The following is a 22600-nucleotide window of genomic DNA, read 5'->3' as shown; positions in this document are numbered from 1 at the left end:
AAAGTAAGCAATTACTAGCACCATTACAGAAGCTGAAATGGTGTGAAGGTGTTGTTTCAATGAGAAATGTTACAATCATGGTGACAAATACCACCAATCCATAGCAGAATGCCACCTTAGCCTTTAAGTAGGACACATCGCAGGCTGTTCATGACATAGTAATGCTGAGATGAAGAGTTATTTTATGTGTTGTACTTTTTAGGTGGTGTTAAAAAAAATAACACTTTTCAGCTATGTGAAGGCATAATATAACCATCATAACTAAAAAAAAAAAAATTAAAATGCTTCAGTGAGTATACTATAAAATATTTTTACAAGTGTGCATTATACATATAGTTCATCAGCAAATCCATATAAAACACACTAAAAATTTGACTGAGAATGTCGTTTAATTTACTGCTAATTTACAGATTATCTTCAAGCATATGATTCGTACCTGGATGTCTCTGTAGGACAGCAGCAGGTTTATCACAATGTCTGCAGACAAGACTTCAACATTATCCACTCGCTGTCGGATCCTTGCCAGCTCTGCTGCAAGCTCCTTGCCCGTGTAGAGGGTACGGGCCTTCCTGATGTCATTCAGGATGGATTCCCGGAAATACTGGCTGGAGAAGAACAACTTCAGCAACTGGGGACACCAGCTTTGCTTTTCTAGACCCTGCAGCTCTCCCACAGGGTAAGTGTGGAGCACTCAGTGTCAGTGGAAAGACTTGATCAAGCTAAATTACTGTATAATCAATTTGTCTCAACATAAGACAAAGCACTGCATCACCCCGAGGCAAGAGTTTGATATTTATACTGCCAGCAGGAATATCTGAATTTTATACAGGAGGCAGCACAAAAAAACCAACTCACCTTGAACTGGCCTGTGCCACCTTCAGGAGCTGAATAAATCGATCCACCAGAGGTAAGCATATGGGTCCAAGCAGCGACTCAAAGCTGGGCTGCATCAGTTCTGTCAGTCCCTTCATAAAGCTGCTATCACAGCAGTACACCTTGTTATGTGGAGTTATCATATACGGAACAAATATGTAGTTACCAGTGCACATCTGGAAGGAAACAAGGTGCAATATTTAGGACAGCTATTGCTCGACAAGCCTGGGCCTCAAACAACTGCATGTACTGACATAAAACTGCATATAACTGACATAAAGTCAAAGCCGCTTACTTCAGCAACTCCAAGATTCTACCCATGAAGCCTGGGACTACAAAATATTCAGTTTTCACCTCAAACATGATATATGCCTGAAATATCCCATATTTCTGACCTTCTTCCTGTAACATGAGTCTTTTCAGAAGCACGACGTTGACCTTAAAACAGACAGAACATTGGCTGAAGAGCCAAACAACTCTAAGGGCACACCCGAGTCACCCCGAAGCAGCAGACAGGCACCAGTGATGCTCATGTGCACTCTTTTCAAGGTGACTGATGTTCAGAAGAGAGCAAGCACTCTGCAAGTTAGAGATGTTGAAACAATAATACAAGCTAGCTGCCTCACAACAGGAAAACTGTAGAGAAAACTAGTTCTCATATGAATTGCAAACATTACTCCTGTTGTTTAGCATTAAGAAGACAATTTAAATTCCCCTTCTGGCCGGGGGGGGCTTAAAACCATACATATTTCAGAATAAACACTTATGGAATGCCTTAACACTCCCAAAATGTCTTGATTCTTGTATACCAATGTATGACAGACACTTTACAAAAATAAAAAAAGAAACCAAAACCCAACCAACCAACCAAAAAATCATTTATCTTCTAGGAAAGAGGGAGGCAAGATGTCTGGTACCTGTGGTGTGTGCGAGTAGAGATTTGTGTGTGCAGAGAAAGCTAGAAAGCTTGTTGAATATTTGTGGTTCTGAAGGGTCTTAACTGAGACAGCACACCATCAAAATCAGTTCTGCCACTTGGCTCTCAAGGCTCAGACTCCATTAATGAAGTGGCCAGCAGCCCAGCAAGGAAAGCCCTAAGGAAGCAGTTCTTGAGACCCATAATTTTGTACCCCTAAATGACTTCCAAGGTGAACTACTTTCTGGTCAGCATCTTCTGCTCCCCCAGAAGTCAATACAACAACAAGGACATCACTTCAGAGACTCCCCTGGCAAGCCAAGTTCCATGCATTAAGAGAGCAGTGACTAAACAGTTTTCAAATGCACACTACCAGCTATGTCCTTAAAACATGCATTTTAATGTGCATTATTAGGCTTTAAAAACAAGGAAGGATTGAAGTGCTCAAGTTTGCATAAATGGATGTATACAGATACATATGTTTGTGTACATATCAGAGACTGGCTACAAAGAGTGAAGAATTACTTAAGTTAATTACACCTATTATCCTTTAAATTTTAAGACCTCACTGTAGAGAGACATTGTCAACCAGGTGCCTCGAATTGCCAGTGAGTGGGTGTGAGTCCACCTGTGCCTGATTAGGACAGGCCCCTATTGGGCATGAGCAAGGCCAGGGGGCCAATAAAGGTGGGACACACACCCACAGAGAAAACCTCAGCTCACTCTGGTGCGAGGCATGGAGAGGCCAGCAGCTCGTCGAGCCTCTGGAGCAAGAAAGGCTCTTCCCGCTACACTTCTACCCTGGAAGCGCTGTGTGGTGGCTGGAGTCCTGGAAGAGACCAGCAGCTCGTCGAGCTTCAGGAGCAAGAATGGCTCCTCCCGCTACATCTGGTGGAGAATGCGGGCAACATAAAGAAGCGGCAGTGTGAGAAGCTGGCAACAGGAACATTATCCCCGATTTGAAAAAATGCCTGGGCTAACACTCTCCCTGAAAGGTATGACCAGCAAGCTCTTTGGTTTGGAAACCCCTGAACAGAGGGAAGCCAAGATAAGGATTCTCTCTTTGGAAGCCCCTGAGCAGAAGGAAGCCAGGAGGATGGAATCCCATGGTATGGAATCCCACGGAGGAACCAGAAGAAAAAAAAAAAAATTAATTAAAGTAAAGTATAAAGTATGGAATCCCACGGAGGAACCAGAAACCCATGAGGAACCAGAAATCTCTTTGGAAACCCCTGAGCAAAGGGAAGCCAAGATAAGGATTCTCTCTTTGGAAGCCCCTGAGCAGAGGGAAGCCAAGAGAAGAGCAGATACAGGAGGGAGAAAGAACAGAGACTTTGTGAAAAAGTGCCTGGGCTGACATTGAACGGTTGCCTAAGCTAGGGTTAAATCCCGTAAGTCGTAAGTGTATTTTTGTGTAAAAAAAAAAATTTTTGTGTGTAAAAATCCTGTATGTCTATGTCTAAATCCTGTATAAGTGTGTTCTGTACTGCCCCTCAGTGCCCCCTCGATGCTCTTAGCTGAGTGTCCCGCGGGGCCCGAAGAAGTGTAAATGTTAGTAAAAATCGTGTTAAATTGTGTTAAAATGTTTGTAAAATGTTTGTATCCTGTAATCAGTGTTAAAAAAAAAAAAAAAAAAAAAAGGGGGAAATGTAGAGAGACATTGTCAACCAGGTGCCTCGAATTGCCAGTGAGTGGGTGTGAGTCCACCTGTGCCTGATTAGGACAGGCCCCTATTGGGCATGAGCAAGACCAGGGGGCCAATAAAGGTGGAACACACACCCACAGAGAAAACCTCAGCTCACTCTGGTGCGAGGCATGGAGAGGCCAGCAGCTCGTCGAGCCTCTGGAGCAAGAAAGGCTCTTCCCACTACACTTCTACCCTGGAAGCGCTGTGTGGTGGCTGGAGTCCTGGAAGAGACCAGCAGCTCGTCGAGCTTCAGGAGCAAGAATGGCTCCTCCCGCTACACCTCACTATAAAGGTAACCCATCCACACTTCTGACAGATACCGATAAACTCTGTAAAATGTAAAATTAATCAATGTAACCATTTACATGAGTCCACTGAGCTCAACTAACCCAGAACTTGGTTGGAGATTACTGCCTGCACACACTTGCACAAGGATTGATTTAGTCTTCCTCTTCCAACAGCTGCAAACTATTGCAGCCTAATAGCTAGGACACAATTTTCTGTGCACAAGTGCAGCAATTCCAAACGTAGCTTGAGTTGGGAAGTGTATGACAATATTTTTAACAAACAATAATGAGTGTGATGCTAGAACCCAAACTCTTTGTCACTATGCTGGAGCACTGAACAAACACCTCTGCTTAAGAATATGCCAGCACATAGGGGGATTATACACTCACAAGACTGAGTGGACTAACCTTTGACCTTGTCAAAACCTAATGAGCCCTACAGCCAAAAGCAGAGAGGAAATCATGTATTTTCTGTAACTGGTTTCAGCAGTTACTGGACACAGGTGGGCAGTGACTGGCACAGAAGCCACTATTAAGTATAAGCAGATTATTCTCCAACTTTCCTTTTTTAAATAAAAATGTTTGGGGAATCGGAGCCAAAAGAAAGGGCTACAGAGATCCTAGGGCAAGCATTTTACTTACCGATGTTTATTCAGTGCATTAAAAATAAATTCAAGACTGCTTGCAGGAAGGCCTTCCCCGACCTCTGGCACACCGCTTTCAAAGCTTTAATCTTAAGCAAAAATCAACCGTGAAAAAAGATGTTTCCAGATTTTGAAATCCACAGAACCCAAAGCTTATCCTGGCACAGCAGTCAGGCCACCTACAGAGACAGCACTAGAGTACTCATAAATAATCCTACACACAGGAAAACTACTCTTCCTTCAGAGGTCAAGTGCTTGAGCCCATTACAGAGCAAGAGCTCTTATAAACTGATCCTGAGTGCACTTTCTGTAAGAAGAAGGTTTCTGTTTCAGTGGCAAAGGAGAACTAGCAAAAATTAGTTTACAAGCATTTTTTCCTGCTACTTGAGGGGGGAAAAAAAAAAGCTGGTTATATTTTAGAGCCTGCTATACAAGACATGGAGATCCAGTAGCCTTTGGGGAAGTAGACATGGAAGAACATAACAGTAAAACACACGAGAAACAACCTCATGAGAGGAAAATGAAACAAATTCACTGTTCTTCAGAGGTCTCCCAGGATTCTCAGGGAATTGTTCCCAGGCAGAATCTCACCTTGATTCTCAGTGGTAAGAAGTATAGGAACACCGTGATCTTTCCCTCAGTCAGGGCACTAATCTGGTTACTAACTGAACCTAAACAGGTATGTTCTGTGAGGAGCTCTTTACCTCTGAAAACTCTCAAATTTGGCTGAAATTCATCAGACAGACAAAACAGGCAGATACAGAGAGGGTGGTTTATTTTCCTTGGGAAACGGGCTCAAAATTACTCCAACCCACATGCAGTAAAGTTAAGAAATACAAGAAATAATAACCCAAATTTCACTTTTCTAGCTAAAGAACACATTAGATATCTAACAGCTGACAAACAGCTAACAAAAAAAGTTATATATTACTTAAAGTCTATGGAAAAAACGTAACAGTGATGGCAAGACTGCTCTTGTACAATAAAGTGTAAAGACTTCCACTATGGAAAAAAAAATTCTGTCACCATTACAAATTCTAACTACAAAGAGGCCAACTCAGCTGCATTTGGGCAATGGCTGGGATGGAGCCTGAGAGGAACAGGCTGGGGGAGCAGCTGAGAAGTGGCTCCATTGTCAGACACCTCTAAACCTTCTTCCCTGGCACAGAGTGCATGACTTGCTTCTTCCCAGATTTACAGGCTATGCAACCTCTGTCTCAGATGCTTTTCCTTCATTTCTCAGCTTTCTTTGTGAAAATATAAGCTACACTAACTTGAGTCAGAAAGAATCAGGCAGTCTTCCCAACATACACTTCCTAGATGCTCATGCATTGCCGTGCATTTTGACTTTACATTGAGTTTGCTGAGCACCCATGACAAAATCGTTGCTTACCTTTGATCCATTCCTCTCACTCACCATACCATGTGCAATAAAAGTCATAGATTCAAGCCATTTGAGAAAAATGGGCAATCTTTAAAATTAATTACAACTTAAATCCAATTGCAATATTCTCAGTTATGTCAACATCCTTTAAAAAACATGAGTAGCATAAAGATGCTTCAAAAGTAGACACACACACACCCCAGACAACAACAGGCGCAAGAAGTTTCATTTTCCAACCCTCTTTTGAATCACATAAAGCTCAGACTGCACTCATGAAGGTTAAAAAGAGATTGCAGGTCATCTGAGTTTGAGCTGAAAAGCCCTATTGAAAAAATTAGGGGCTAGGACAGCCTGTGAGTGTGCAGATAGATAGTTACTATGGTTCAGTCTGATGGAACAAAAGCTCAGGACATTAGATAAGGTAAACTTAGCCTGAGCTCTCAGATCAGCTGAATGAGTTATATCTATGAGATAAAACATAAATATCTTTGAGGGCTTTGGGCCAGCACAACATCAGGCAACTTTCTCAAAGACTATCTGGTGTAGCCCATTTCATCAGAGCACTCTTACCAGAAACCCCAGGGAGTCAACAGTGTGCAGTCCTCTAAATTCTCTGAGGCTCTCTACTTACACTGCTCAGTTGAAATCATTTGTCAGATATTTTTCAAAATATCTTGAATATTTTACAAATATCCACAAACAGAAGAAAGCTGCCTTCAAAGAAGTGTCAAAGAAAATAAAAACTCCCCCAAAACAAAACAGTGATGCTTTACTCATGGATGGAAGAATCCAGCAGAATCTCATCTACCTGCCTAAGCTTCAGGTCAGCATCCAATGTAATTTTATTTTTTGTTTGTTTGCTTTTAAATAAATAAAATCAGCTAAGGTAATGAAAACAGCTGGTATTTTTCACAGTAGGAAATGTTCTTCTCATTTACTTTCCTGTAAATAAGATCAGGTCTTTTGCATTTCTCCTAATAGTTCTTTTGCGGAATACATGCTCTTATTTTAATTCTTCTGATGAGATTTTTCATAAAGGTAATTTTCTGCCTGCACATGGTGTTACATGTAGCAGATGGCAAAATCCTAAGCAAAGTTATTAAACATATTCCCTCCATCACCCAGACACACAGTAAAACGTGCTGCTGTTTTAATGAATACATACTAAGTTTGGGTTTCCTTCAAATCCCACTCACATGAATGACAGCCTTGGTACTGATTTGAAAAGGAACATTAGTAAGCCTCACACCTCGAATTAACTGAAATGAGAAGACTGAGTCTACTCTTTTCAATACATCCCATTTTCTTTGGGAATATATTCTTTCTTTATATGCCCAGCAATAACATTCTTCTGCAGCCACAGCCATATCCTTAAATGCTTGTTAAAAATCAGCATACACTTTATATGGTCCTTTCAACATACACATGAAAAGTTCGACTTTTTCCAAGGAAAGTATGTGCCAAATATACTAGTCAAAGAATTCAAAAAATGACAGAACAAGCAAGAGATAATGATGTCCCATAAATAACAATAAATACCACAGTTATCATGATCAAAAAAGTATTTACTGAAGGTTAGCACGTACCATTTTTACATACTTGGATACCAAAAATCAAACTACCTTCAAATAACTCGTCAGGTGGGTGAGGAGTAAAGACATTTCTCCCTATTTCCACAGTGAAAGAGATAAATAACTAAACACATTCTCTGGGATCTGTAGTCTTCTGGCAAGACCTATACGGAAGCTCCAAGCTTTTGGATGCCTCTGGCATGCCTCACCAGGGTCACTCCTTCTCTCATTCCTGATGAGGGAGCACTACACCCAACTGTTTGCTGAGCTACACCTTAACAGGGGGCTGCTAGGAAGGGCTGTGGAAAACCACAAAAATCACAGTCTCTGATCGTTCCAAGTGTCAGAAAAGGAAAACACTAATAAGAGTTCCCAGCCATACAACATTAATCCTGTTGCTTAATGGCTATTGTCTGCAAGTCAACTGCCTGAGCAGAATGGGTCCCATTGCCTCTGGATCACCCTTCCCATCAGGCCAGCACCTGTACTGCTACCTTGTACCCTGGGCAGCCCCTGATGCTTTCTGTGCCTCCCACCTGGCCCAATCAAGCAGCCTGAACTGAAATCTGTTACCACAATAGGCTGCAAACCATGTCTAATGCATGCACAGTAAGCTTTCTCAGATTCAGCAAGAAGTGAAATTATTTTAAAATAAATAAATAAGGGCTATTTGCAACCTGCCCTGCAGCTGTTACCTCACTAATTGATAAGATCCAAACTCGGGAGAGCTAGGATGAAATAAAGATTAGTGAGCTAAAACAAGCAAAGTACAGCCATGTACTGTAACCTTTATACCAACTTCTCCTTGTGACTGAAACTCTACAAGTAATTTCTAAAATGCCTCTGCTGGTTGGGTGACCTCAAAAATCAGATAGCAGCAAACATTAAACTCAAGTTTTCAAATACCAATGTAACTGCCTCCTGCTGAAGTATTACTCCATGTAAAAATCTATGTTTTCCGTATTCCTGCAACATGTGGAAAAAGTCCAGCTGAATAGCTATAAAATCACATATAACAGGAAATGAGCCCGTGTTATCTTGCACTGCTCTGCCCTGACAGGCTCCAGGCAGCTTATCCTGGCTATGCAACATTGTATTAGGAAGGACAAAAATTCAGTCAGAACAAAGAACTTAACAGCTGGTAATGGATTTTTTTCCTCCCCACTAGTTTAAGGGATACAAGGTTCAGGAAAAGCAAACACAAGGCATTTCAGGGAGGCAGATATATATAGATATGCACACACACGCACTTGTTTTGCAGCCTTTTCAACCTTCTGATGCCACTGATCCCATTGTCCTGTTAGGGCTGATGTTTGCTTGATAATGAAAAGCACGTTCTGGAAGAGAAGGGCTAAGCTCCCGGTTTATGCATATGTGAATTTCATTTTTTTGTATTTGCAACTTCACATATTCATCCACACGACTGTATTTGGTCAGGGCAGGCATCAGTCACAGCCTCCAATTCTTCCAAGAATCTAACTATTTATGAAAAAACATGATTTTCACGACACAGGAATTATATTCAATAGTTAGGCACGCACCAACACTATAAAAAGTCTTTTTCTGTAAAAAAAGTAATTTGGCTGACGTACCAAAAAAACAAGCAAATGGAGGAAAAAAAAAATCACTTGCAAAGTTCCTAAGGCAGTTTCACCGACTTTGCTCTTCTAATCCCTGGGAAAATACTTCCTTCCAGAAAAGATGTTATGTGGGTGTGCTTGAAAACATCTCAGGCTCTCAAGGAACACATTTTTTTGTGACACACATAGAAACATTTCTAAAAATGATAAATGACAGTTTCATAGCCAACTATCCAGATTTAAATGGAAAACAGAACAATCCTTCCTTAAACAGATGAAGGCCAACTTATCTGCCCTTGAGCTTCAGGATCTGTCATTTTAAAACAGGACAAGATGACAACCTCTCCCCCTTACTCCACTGCATCAGTCACCTTCTGCTGATTTCCGGCTAGCAGCTCTTCCCCCATCCTCCAGGGACATTAGTCACACACAATTCTCCCTAGATCCTGGGCCACCCAAGCAAAAATAGAGAATGAAATACATTCATTTACAAGAAAGGCCTCACTGTTCTCTTTCACTTTGTGTAAAGGCCTAACTGATCATTTACCCCACTTTCCCTAGAGAGAGGCAAGAGAGTTTTAGTCTAGCACATGATTCACAGCATTCTGTGAGTCTCCAAAAAGCACTTTTGGCTAAGACTTATACAGAAAGTCTGTATGGAACCCCCTGCCTCTTTTTAAAATAAATTTTAAAAAATTAGCTTAAAATGCAGCATTAGGGCCACAGCTTGCACTGGTTTTGAAGCCCTCTTTAGAAGATCAACCACCTATAGTAGATTACTGCATCTTTTTCAAAGAATCATCTTTCACACTGGCAGGAGCCAGTACTTAATCCCTAAATTAGACTGTCAAATAAAAAAGCAAAACCAGGAATACTGCAGGTTTTATTGCAGTTCTAACACTGTGGGAAATAAAACCTGACCAATTTCTAAAATTACATAGTTCACGTGCCCCTTAGAAAAGGTTATTCAACCATCTGAAAGTGTACAGCATACACATAGTGCCTCAGGATACCTACACACCACTGAATAACCACTATAAAATCATACCTCGGCATATATGGCTACCAGTAAGTCTCTAAGTGAAGCCAAAAATAACTCAAGGTGCCAGATATATATTCTGACAGGACTGGCCCAGTTGCTCCAGAACAAACCACATTGAGAAAGCAGTGTTGTCACAGTCACAGGTCTGCCTCTCTTCAACTTGACAGTGCAGAAGGGAAGGTGGATTTGCAAAGCTAACCTCAGAAACCAGACAGATGCCACGGTGCAGAAATTTATACTTTAATGACTGGCAGTCACAGACAGACTACCAGGATCTGCACTACACTGGGACTAACAGGCTCCAGGACTCAAATTATAGAAATAAGTACACACACACACTCTCCTCATAAATACGTATTTTCATAGCTGTAGCCACATGTTTCCAAAATGAGGCTCAGTTTCCAAATAACTCTCCTTTTCTATAGAGTATTTTTAAAAAACACTAAAGAACACTGTCTGGAAAAAGGCAACCAAAAAAAAAAAAAAAAAAATCAAGAAAACAACACCAAAATGGTATAGTGAAAAAATCTGACAAGACAAGTAAGGGCAGCAAGTAAAATACCACTGATGGAGGCAAGATAAGATGAAAGGCTGGTACCTAGCAACAAAGTGATATACACAGATCTGCTGCTAGGATTCCCAGAATTCTGCATCTAACTCTGTAAAACACAGTAGGAGAGTGTCAAATGATTCAAGTGAAAAACATAAGATAAATAAAATTAAGTAGATCAGAAGTCTGGAATGCCTAGAATTCAGTTGGCATCAAGAAATCATACTTACATTATTCTTCTGGAAAATAATTTCCTGTAATAAAAAAAGAAGAAAAAAACCCAGTATTAATAGCAGTAAGTAATAGCACTAAACAACTACTAGGTGAAATACCCAGTCAGTTCACCTTGCAATATTACCATTTACAGACACATGACAGGAAAAAGCTGATTAGTATTTGTTTTCTATGCCTGTAAAATCAATATAAAACAAATCTTGTCTCAATAAAGAGGTAATGTTGATGGAACCAAGTAGATACATGTATCTACACACACAGGAGCTTATGTACTGTGTGCATCTGTATATACATAAACACATGTGAGTCCTATTGAGTAGTATTGCTGTAAAGTTTTAAAATACTCCAGAACTGGTTGAAATTCACACGGCTCTAATAAGTCTGATGCAAAGAATGTATCCCCACACTTTATATGTAAAGTTTCAGAGAATAAGATGCTGGAATACCCACAGATTGAAAGAGTTGGTTCTTGCACACTAATCTGAGTGGTACAGCCCAAATATGAACCATATCTGGACATCGACCTTGTTTTCAGGAAGATTTAGTCTGCAAATTCTGATCCCAGCAACTGATAACCCTGCCAGATTTATGAGACAAGAACATTACACCTCTCCCACTGGACCACTGAGCAGCTTGACCCACAACACAACATTAAAAAAGCAAAGCCTTAAAACCCAAGGCACCTTGCACTTTCCATGTTGCTGAACTCAGGCTTCCAAAACACTGCTCTTTCCCCTGTTGAGGGGGCATGTTTCACATATGACTGCTGCTACCTTTTGTAGTGTGGGATATAAACATCTCATCAAATGCCCCCCTAGCATGGGTAGGGACATATTTCACTAGGTCAGATTGCTCAAAGCCTTGTCCAGTCTCACCTGAATGTTGAGAGAGAGGTACATTCCAACAGCACAAGTTTACCCCAGTTAAATCATGTACTACCATTTCATTTTTACTACATTTTCATTAACATTTTTGGGTTTTTTAATTTATCACCTTCTATAACATGACTAAAGTTTCACACACACTCCAGGATTGCTTCTACTCTATCTGCTGTGACAAACACAGGAACAAACATGGCCTGAGAAGGTGTCCAGGCATGCCCACAACTACTTTTTCCAGGCAGTTAATAAACACCATGAGAAGGGTCTGGCTTTCCAACAATGTTCCTGCAAACAGTGATAAGCAGAAGCATGGACCTAGCTCAAAGCTAAAGGAAACAGAACAGAGTCTTTCAGAGGACACTGTACCAGGGGGAACTGGGACATCCAAATCTCTCTGAGCAGAAATTGGCTTCCACTTTTGTCAGTGGGAACCCTACATGTGACCACTTTGCTAAGTCCAGCTCCTAAACTAGTAAAAAGTTCTCCCAAGTGCTCAAGCATGGTGCCCACTCCAAGTGATTTTCAGTGGGAGTAAGGAATTTGGCTCCTTACTCAGTAAAAATAGTTCTGCTCTGTTTACACTGTAGGTCATTGTACTGGCATTATTGAATTCAATTCACAGATATGTCTTTTGTCATTAGCAGTCTTATGTTTGGGCTTTTATCTGATTACTTTCTGTGTTGCAAAAAAAAGAAAGGAAGTAATTGGATAGCTACCAGTCCTGTTGGCCAAGAAAATCTGGAAGCAAGAGTAGGGGGAAGAAACTGGGTTACTCAAGGTATGCCCCACCCAATAGAGGGCCAAGCTACAAACAATGGGACAGAATCAAAACCAAATATCCTGCACTAGTGAGAAGCAGAGTAAGCAAACCCTTCATGAGAGGAGGCAGTGCCCAGATTATTACAGTCTGACTCACTGAGCCACTTACTAAAATACTTCTTTTCAGCAATGCCTAGAATGGAAGTGCAATAACATAAACCACCTCCTGGGTCAGAGCCAATGAATCTGAGATAGGGGAAATAATTGAAAAGACTGCCCTCTGAGTTGTCTGCCCTCTCCCATCCTCATGGAAGTTACTATAGTAGAGTTACCAGGAGGAAGCAAGTATCAGCTCCTTGGCTGACACAATTCACATCCCCACAGATTATCCTGAACTCCTATCTTGCCTTCAACCAACCTCCTATACTGTGAACTGTGGCCCTGAGAGCCAGGCACAAGGTTTTTTTTTCACTAACTCTGCTATGCTGACAGCAATCTCCAGCACAGCCTTTCTGTAGGTACCTGATGTAACCAGCTGTAACTCAGCAAGACATAGGGAAGTCCATCTAGAACCTCATCAGGTTTGGCCAGAAAACTGCTACTTTCCTTATTTTGCTGACCCTGCCATGCTACCATTCTCACTCAATTGCCGTTACCGCAGCAGTTTACCCCAAGCATCAGTAATTCCCTTGAATGACAAAACCACATATTTCATTCTCATATGAAATTTGTCAAACTTCGGTTGCTGTTAAGAGCCATCGAACACCTGATTATTTAACTTATTGTGATAAAGTTATCTAAATCACTCTCTTGAGAAATCAAACAGAGTTTTCCAGAGTTCTGCTGTGGCCTTTCTTCCCAGGAATATTTTTGTTATCCTCTTGAGAACCACGAGGGGCATCTGTATTTTCTATGGAAACAGACAACCCATTTCATGAGTTGGACTAACTGGGACTTCCACCCCCAACACACACATTCAGAGTTTTTCTGTTCAGAGTTACCTTCAGGGACTGCAGAGACTCTGCATTTGTATCACAGTAGAGGATGATGTTGTTAGCCATGCTGAAGCTCTCCCGAACTCCCAGGTGGTAGAACAAGGAAGGTTGACGGAAGGCATCACTCATCTCCACAACAGCAATATCTGCAGAAAGAAATTAAAAACGTGTTGTCAGTGCCATACATTTCTGACAGGGAAATGCTTCTTGGACATGTCTCTTCACACAATTTGCCTTGACCTAATTTTAAGTAGGAAATAAGATACCTACAAGCATTTCCTCATTTTAGATGTTATGTCTAAATTGTGAATATAATCAGTAGGATGCGGTTTAATTTTTTCTGTTTTCTGTCTTCCTTCCCCCCCCCTTTTTTTCCTAGAAATAAGATTATTTCCTCCAGTAAAAAGGGGTAAAACCTCACTTATCAGCAAAGGGTAAAAAGTTCACTTGGTGCCTTGGAGAGTAAAATCTGTTAACTGATGACTTTATGGGAAAAAAAAAATGACATCTGATGTGTATTTTCACCCTCTGTCCAAGTTGCAATAACCATTCATCCAATATTTGTACATCACTGCAGAATATTCTATTTAGATTCTGTATTATAACTTTGGAAGAAAAGAGCTGTAAATTGAAAGAAAGGCAAAGGCAAAGTCTAACATAAAGAGCCATTCAGATCTGTTTTGATTCATAGAGAATAACTAGAGAGACAAGGACAAGGTAAAGCAGAAGAGAAGGGAAGAGGAATTCCACATGTAAAACCATAGAAACCCCCATATGGGTTAAAACTTCATTTTGTGGGAAATTCTGTTAAGAATAAATTTTACCTACACACGTAAAATTAAGCACATGCAGAAATGCTAACAGAACATGGCATGTACTACACAATTTCTCTTGAAAAGTGTGGTTTACTTGGCCAGATTCACACCAATGTAAAAGTAAAACCAGAGGAAATAACAAAGTATCATCAGAAATAGGGAAGGCTTCTATTACAACAGGCAGTGTATTTCCACTGCAAAAGGCTTATGGGATCAAGACAGCAAAACAAGAAAAATGACTCATCGCCACCTCTCTTGCAAACACTCTTCTGTCTCTTCACACAATTTATGTTTTTTCTTTTCTTTCAGGAAAAAAAAAATAGAGAAATGCAGTTCTATGAAGAGTAGAAAAAAAAAAAACAACCCACCAAAAAAACCACCAGTTTGGTTTCCAGTGTCTCTCCTCAACTTCCCCTTCCTGTGGATGCTTTTATGAAAAAGACAGGTACCAAGAGAAACTCTGTAGACAAAAAGCAGCTGAAGCTGCTCTACTCTGACATTTTTCCTCAATTCAACCTCTAATATTCTACCTCTATTCAACCACAACTTTCACCTTGCCTATTTCCTTAGATCATCAAAACTGTAATGAAGATAAAGCATAACAATAATTCAATAAAAGATAAGCCTTGTGGCCATGCTCTCAACAGGGAAAGCATCAAGGCCATCTCTCCAATTTGTTGAATATCTTTGAGACCTCAATTCTTCAAGTCATACTTTACTGATATGGTTTATGTAGTGGTCTACAGGCTTCAAAACTATTAAAAAGATGAAGAAATTATGGATACACACAGGGGGATGAACAGGTAACACACCTATACAAGCTTAGGCTCTTCAAGAAACAAGATTAAAAGAGAGGAGACTAACATGGTATTAAAAAAAAAAAAAAGGAGCACTTTTCCCCTCAAAAATCAAATATTAAATTACTTTTCTAAAACTTTCATAATATGTATTTTAAGAAACTCCCACTGTCCAATTTCAAATAAATATTTTCAGTGTGGGTTCCATCAAATGCATTCTATTGCAGTTAAAAAAGCAGTGCATTGCTAAGGCCACACATACGCCAACTTTCTTTAATTTTAGGAAACAGATATCCCCACAGCCAAATAAGAATGGCAATATTGATGCTGTATTTTGTTTGGGTGAGATTAGGGCTTGTTTGTTTCTTTTCTTTAGGCCTAAAGTTGACAAAATACAAACTCTATTTTTAACTGTTCTTATTCATACGAAGTCTAATCTCAAGCAGCTGTAAGCCTGTGGTAGGCTTCTGTTACTTTGAGCAGGAGGAAAATTTGTGCAACTTGCCATGACTTAATTCTCAAATCTTGCGAGATAATAGGCTCTCTCTAGAGTTGCACAACTAAGATTAAAAAGAAATACTACTTTAAAAAAAGAAAAATAAAGTCATAGAGCTTGATCAAACTCAGAATAATGAAAACACTTGAGAAATCCTTAGTTAAATGCCAAGTTCCCAGTGTCATAAAGGAGGAAAGAATAACCCTTTGAAACTAAAATAAACTATATATGTTTGTGTGAATTACCATCAAGATTAGCTCGCCAAATCCCTTTAATGTGACTGTTGGAGTAGATCTGACCCAGGGCAATAGTATAAGAAAAGTCCTTGGGTCCTGTCATATCTCCATTGTAGAAATAAAATTAAAAATAAATAAATAAATAAAATAAAATAAAAATAAAAAATTGAACAAAAGCCTTGAGTTACTTAGAGGAGGGAAGGATCACATGAATAATGAAACATTTGTAAGAAGAATTATGTGAAGATACTGGTATAAACTGTCATCATACTTATATTTCTTAAAGGGGATATCTTTATATTTTAAGACTACTGTGAATTTATCTTCTGGATTATCTCATCTAGTAAAGAAGAATCTTCCTCAGGATATGTCCAACTTCTGTGAAATTTTTCTTCTCAGTCCAGCAGTTTTATTTTTTAAGATGAAGTCAAGACAAAGAGATCAGATTTCTAAAGTCTGGGCTGCCCCTCAGGACTGGTATTACAGTTTCCAAGGGGAACAGCCCACTTCTTACCTACAATCCCAATAAGCCACAGAAAGTATGTGTGCTTTTTGGACCAGGTGTCTATCAAATTAACCTGAACTTATGCTTATAAGAGACCCATTTTTTACTATCTTCTTTCACACAGCAACTTTTCTGAACAAAGATTGGTGTTTGGAGCACTGGTCAGAAGTTGAGAAGTCAAATACAAAGCAGCAAATGGAAGCTCATAAAAAAAGCATAGTGGTAATGATTCCTATGGAGTGCTGGAAATGCATTGTCAACTGCACCATAAAGCAGATAAATACTGTATTCAGCTACATAAAGTATGAAGTTTAGCAAAGCTGAGTAAGCAAGTTTTCAAGACAAATACAACTCAAGTAAAAATTCTCAGTAGATTCAGGAGAGCCAATATTTAGCTCAAAACAAAAGAACTATTTATTTACCAATACATAAACTACCAGAATCCTGTTTATGAGGCTCTTAAGTTCTCTTTGCCCAGAGGAAATAAACCTAGCAGGCTGCTGCAATGCAAGCTACGTTTTCCGTTCACCAGAAAATACAGTTTCACAAGTGGCAAAACGGTGTTTCAATGACAGTGGAAGAATTCTCTCTACAGTTACTCTGGAGTAACACCCACTTAGGAAAGTATTTGCAGTTTCAGTTTCAAGGCAAATGAAACAATAATGACCAAGCACAGGAGTCGAGCCCTCTCAACACGTATGCCCTCAGGATGATGCACTCTGAAGAGCAGGGACTGACAATTTACTGCAAATGCACATCTCCTATGTTGCAGCAAAGAAAGTCTGTTTGGTCTCCAGAAGACTAATGATGAGGGTGGGTGTGGAAGCACATTATACAAAACAAAAGCAAGAGCCAGGAAAGTGTAATAACTACAGTTCTGCAACAGGTTGCAAAAAAGAATGAATTTTATCCCCCACTTCAGTCTTGGGCATAAGATTCAATTTCACATTCTCTATTTCATGAAAGTGGACCTTTTTACAGATCACTGTTGCTATTTAAAAAATCAGGGGTATTATGGTCTTCACCTTTTTTCTGTCATCTTCAACATTAGTGCTAAACAGTCTTATAATAAATCTTACCATAAATCATTGTGTCTTCCTAGTTTACAAACAGTAAAGATTAGCCATAACCTTCTCTCCCATCTCCTTAAGCAACTGGCAGGCCTACATGGATGTAACTAAAATGTAATGTAAGTTGGAGGCAGTCAACTTGACCCTTTTTGCCTCAGAAGCAAAGGAAAAGGACACCTCTCTGAGAAGCTGTGCTATCAACAATTCTTATCTGCAATGTAAATCCACATAGCTCTTTTTAAGCTATCTGTGCAAAGACTTGGCTATTACCAATGCCTTCAGTCATCCAGAAAGTGATAAACAAAATACAGTGGTCAAAGTTCATCTCCTTCTCATTGTTTAAATGCAACAGGGCAAAGAAGAATGTTTAAACAAATGCCCTGGCATATGATAAATGTACACCCTACTTTTTGATACTACCTGCTTACTACAGTGCTGCCAGGAAAAAAGAGTGAATACAAACAGAGCAGCTATAAAACTAATGAATGTTTACATTTGCTATTACCTTCTGATTAACTGGTACTAAACACATGGCCACTGCCTCACAGTCATCAACTCACCATTAATCAGGGCAAAAGGAAAGTTGATAACAGCAACTTCCAAGACAGACCACTCTTTAGGGTTCTTTTCCACTTGGGTATCGAAAGACAGACTAAAATACTCTTCTGGATGGGATATAAGAAGAAAAGGGTTTGTGACAGTATTTTTTCCAGTGCAAGCCTGGACACAAAGCACTTTTTAATTGGCAGTATCAGGATCTCTATTCAGCCTTATAACCATGGTTTTAGCAAGCCATAATGCCATTTACTATTGGGCAAGCTTTCAAAAGCAAGCAAACAACATCCTTATCTACTTCTGTTTCTTCATGGTTCTCTATGCTTGGCACAGATATCTTCCTCTTTACCTGCACGAGGGAGGAAACCTGCTTTGGAAATCACGTCAAGTACAGCTTGGTATTTCTGGTTCAACTGTGCAAACCACAGTGTCACTGACTTGTCAGCACCACTGGCATCAGACATTTCCTGTCAAGAGTGTCTCACACATCTTCAAGGCCATAAACAACTGATGGTAGCCACTGGGGTGAAAACACCTCAACACTGGGGAATGGCTGACTTCCCAGGAAACCCATCCAGCTGAGCTAGTCTGTTGGAAGAGGCTAGCCAGAAAAGGAACTGCATAAAGGTACCTGAGGCTTGGATATGGGGAAGGAAAAGCAGGTAATGACTTGACAGTCAAATTAAATATGTCACATATTACAGGAAAAGCACTATATTTGTAGAGGATCTAATTGATGTGCAAAGTATGTGCAAGGACATTAAGAGACATGCAATGGACATGGGTCAGTTGTTATCTAATGTAAAACTATGTAAAGGATATTTCCAGTAAGCCTGGCTCAAGCAGCATCGTTCTTATGAAATGGAAGCAGAGGCCTTGCATCACTCACATATAAACTAGAGCTAGTCCTGTAATCTACTCAAAGGGGAATTTCTGAGCACACATTCCCAGTAGATGTAAGGCAAGTCCAGCAGGCTGGTGGGTCTTCCTTTCAGGATGCTGTGTATCACAAATTCAAGATAGAAATAACTAGAGTACCTGATACTTACCCAAAAAACAAGTTACCTTCAAATATAACAGTACCATGTTGCCATCAGACTGGTATTAAGCCCATTGCCCCCTGAATAAATTAAATTGAGTTGAACTTCTCTTGAATTTAAAAGTGAACTTCTACACCTAGACATAAAAGCAAAAGGTATGATTATCATTTCAGATAAACACTTCTAGCAGCTTGCTTTTACTATTTGGGATGGTCCTGATCCTTCCCCACCTGTTTGTATCAGACACAGCATGGCTAATACCCAACGAGACAACTGAATAAATCTATTTGCTGGCCTGGAGGGGTGGGGTGAGTATTCAGGATCAGCTGCCACCCAGATCAGTTAGATCATCTCACATTCCATGCACACAGTCACTAGAACCTGTACAGAGACACCACAATACCTGCAGGGATGCAACAAAATACCTCCCTACTTCTGCTTAAGACTGAGAGGACACACACTGTTTCAGTGGGCAAGGATGCAACATCCACTTGTTCAGGAACTCTAGATACATCATCATCATCATCATCACAGGAGGAAGAGTTTCTTGAGGCACAACACAAAAAATAAAGAAACACACACACTCCTAATCTGCCTCAATAGAGATATAATTTAAGCATCCATACCCATACTGACAGACTCTGCATGTGACTCAATTTATGTCTCAAGAGATCTGCTCACTTAATCACTTAAGAAACAACTTTTCTTCTTTTTAAAACACTGATAGTTGCTGATTTATTGCCAGGTAAGAAAAATGTGTCACCTAAACTAAAGGATTACAGTGTGGCACAACAGCTGTCCATGTATAAATTCAAAACAGAAATTCCAGGAAAATTCATAACCCACAAATTGTGATGTTCTGGAGCAGCTCCCCAGATGTGTAACTGATCAGTGGTTTTTGTTCTGATGCCTCAATGGGGCACTGCAAAACCTGCACTCTCTCCCACAATGCATCAAGGTGCTGCTTAGAAAAGCCTGTGTGAATCTATTCCTAACACCTTTTGTGGCTTATTCGTCTCAGATCCTTCTCATAAAAGCAAGTGCAAGACTTCACTGAGCAGAACCAACCAGAAGAGGACAAGGAAAAAAACCAACTGATCCCACAGTATGCTGTGTCACAGAGGGTCCCAGTGAAACCCCGGGCATGTTGACTGCACTTCAAGGACGTGAAGGGAAAAGAACATTCTGGTTCTGTAACTCGAGGCTGAAGTGAGCAAAGCATAAGGCACTTACTGAAATGAAACAGACAAAGCTGACAATTAACTGGTAACACAAATAAAGTTGATATAGATACCAGAACAGGAAGAGGGGAAGATGTAGATGACAAAATGTGAGTGTGTAGGAATTAAGACACCAAAATACATAGCAAAATCTAAACAATTAGAGCAATGATCTTAAGACAACTGGGACAATACAGAAAAGCTTTCTGCTGAAGAAAAGTAAAAAAAGGGGAAAAAAAGGACAAAAATAAGTGGAAAGCTTGAGATTTTAAAAAAACCTACTTTCTGTTGGCCCCAAAGGACTGATACTATCACATGATTCCAACCCCCAACAACTGAAAAAAACCAACAAAAAAAACCCCACTCTCAGCTTGATGCATGTGGGAGGAACTCGGGATTAGGCAAGAATAAAAGATGACAAGCAAACAAAGAGACATTTATTTAAAAATAACCTCGATGCTCACTGCAACTGTATCAGTCCTAGTGAAACAGGCTCACCAGTGCCAAGAACACCAAATACTGAATATTATTGTGGCTCCAAACTTTGCATCAGAAAAATCAACTAACGAGGCTCAGCTGAAGGCTTCAGCACATTGCAGGGCTCATAAATGTTAGGATCTGCACCACACACGAATGTGTTTTTAAACAATCTACAAACACAACAGCAGAAAAAGTCAAGGAAAACAAGACAAGCCATAGGAACTCAGTACTTCTACATTTAGGAGTTTTGTCTATCACTAATTATTTTTTTTTCCCCAGTGAAGACCAAGCAGTCTTTTGGCCTGGAGATGATCCTTAGCGGACAAAAAGCCTCAAACAAATAAATAGGAGATTTGGTGGTATCTGTGTGATTATTTTGGTTTATGCTTTGAAGTTATGTGTCTTTAAGAAATGAGATGAAGCAGTGACTTTTCATTCACTGGAGAAGCAAATGAGCCTACCCAAAAAGAAAGCACCTGTGGGATCATAGGCAAGCCAACAAAAGAGCTCAGAGAAGAATCATAGAATCATAGAATTGGCTGGGTTGGAAGGGACCTCAGAGATCATCAAATACAACCCTTGAAACCACCATTGCAGTTGCTAGACCATGGCACTGAGTGCCACATCCAGTCTCTTCTTAAATATCTCCAGAGATGGAGAATCCACTACTTCCCTGGGCAGCCCATTCCAATGCCTGATCACCCTCTCCGTAAAGAAATTATTTCTAATATCCAACCTAAACCTCCCCCGGCACAACTTAAGACCGTGTCCTCTTGTCTTGTTGAAAGTCATCTGGGAAAAGAGACCAACCCCCACCTGGCTACACCCTCCTTTCAGGGAGTTGTAGAGAGTGATGAGGTCTCCCCTGAGCCTCCTCTTCTTTAGGCTGAACAGCCCCAGCTCCCTCAGCCTCTCCTCATAGGGTCTGTGCTCGAGTCCCTTCACCAGCCTGGTTGCCCTCCTTTGGACCTGCTCCAGGACCTCAATATTCTTCCTAAACTGAGGGGCCCAGAACTGGACACAAGACTCGAGGTGTGGCCTCACCAGGGCTGAGTACAGGGGCAGAATCAGTTCCCTGGACCTGGTGGCCATGCTGTTCCTGATACAGGCCAGGATGCCATTGGCCTTCTTGGCCACCTGGGCACACTGCTGGCTCGTGTTCAGCTTCCTGTCAATCCAGACTCCCAGGTCCCTATGCAGATACTACAGAAAGCAAACAGTCAGATCTCAGAGCTAATGGAAAGATACTCTGAAGTCTAAAGGTTTTAATGAAGTCTGCAGTTCTAAGTCAGGAAACAACATTCCATCTATTAGACAGGATGGGCAGGAAGAAAAGTGATGAGAAGTTCTTTTTATTTCTCTTTATTCTGTTCTGTTTATTTCTGCCTTAGTGACCTGAAGTTTTCTCCACCTAAGAAGAGAAGGATTCTAATTTTTATTCTAATAAAATCTGACCATTTGTACTGTAAACACAGTTGCACATTTGGCTGCTTTGAGTAGCTCACTGAGACAAGAATGCCTAGGCAGGTCCACCTCTAATCTTGAAAAAACAATGCTGGGTTTTATTGTAGCAGCTAGAAATACAAGATCAAAGCTCTGTTTAACTAAGGATCTCCTCTCTCCCAGAAGCCAGCAGTCAGTTCTGCAGAGAGTGCAAGAATGGGGTCAAGACTGACTGACCTTTTCTGCCTGCAGTCCAGAGATATTTTCAGAAAACTCCTGAGGTAACTATAAACGATGAACAACAACTAATTCAGCACTTCATATTGTGTGACTAATTAGAGCTCTTTTTCTTCATGTATGTTCATTTGCATCCCCTATCACTGAACTTGAGCTGTCCTTCACCTGCCCTTTTGCCTGGTGCCATAAGATACCTGGCAAGATTTTACAGCCAGGTCTTAACAGTTTTAACTAGCCTGCACAACAGCAAACATTGCCATCATGCTGTTCACCAGCAGGAAGTTTCTAGATCAGCCATGAATC

General features: G+C 40.4%; 1 protein-coding gene across 3 annotated transcripts in view; it reads right to left on the bottom strand.

Annotated features, from left to right (window-relative positions):
• Positions 1 to 22600, bottom strand: part of MAP3K5 (mitogen-activated protein kinase kinase kinase 5) — a 103701-nt gene that overhangs the window by 58289 nt on the left and 22812 nt on the right. For 2 of the 3 annotated variants that reach the window (XM_030447658.1, XM_008494049.2), the window contains exons 2-5: positions 13410 to 13549; positions 10765 to 10788; positions 856 to 1049; positions 437 to 605 (exon numbers count right to left, since the gene is read on the bottom strand). In XM_030447658.1, coding sequence (XP_030303518.1) covers positions 437 to 605; positions 856 to 1049; positions 10765 to 10788; positions 13410 to 13549 — 527 coding nt within the window. Of the gene's footprint in view, positions 1 to 436; positions 606 to 855; positions 1050 to 10764; positions 10789 to 13409; positions 13550 to 22600 lie in introns of those variants that run through there. The other variant, XM_030447659.1, reaches the window with a different exon arrangement.

This window comes from Calypte anna, chromosome 3, assembly GCF_003957555.1.
Source record: "Calypte anna isolate BGI_N300 chromosome 3, bCalAnn1_v1.p, whole genome shotgun sequence".
Classification (NCBI taxonomy): domain Eukaryota; kingdom Metazoa; phylum Chordata; class Aves; order Apodiformes; family Trochilidae; genus Calypte; species Calypte anna.
This window is presented reverse-complemented; position numbering and strand designations above follow the sequence as displayed.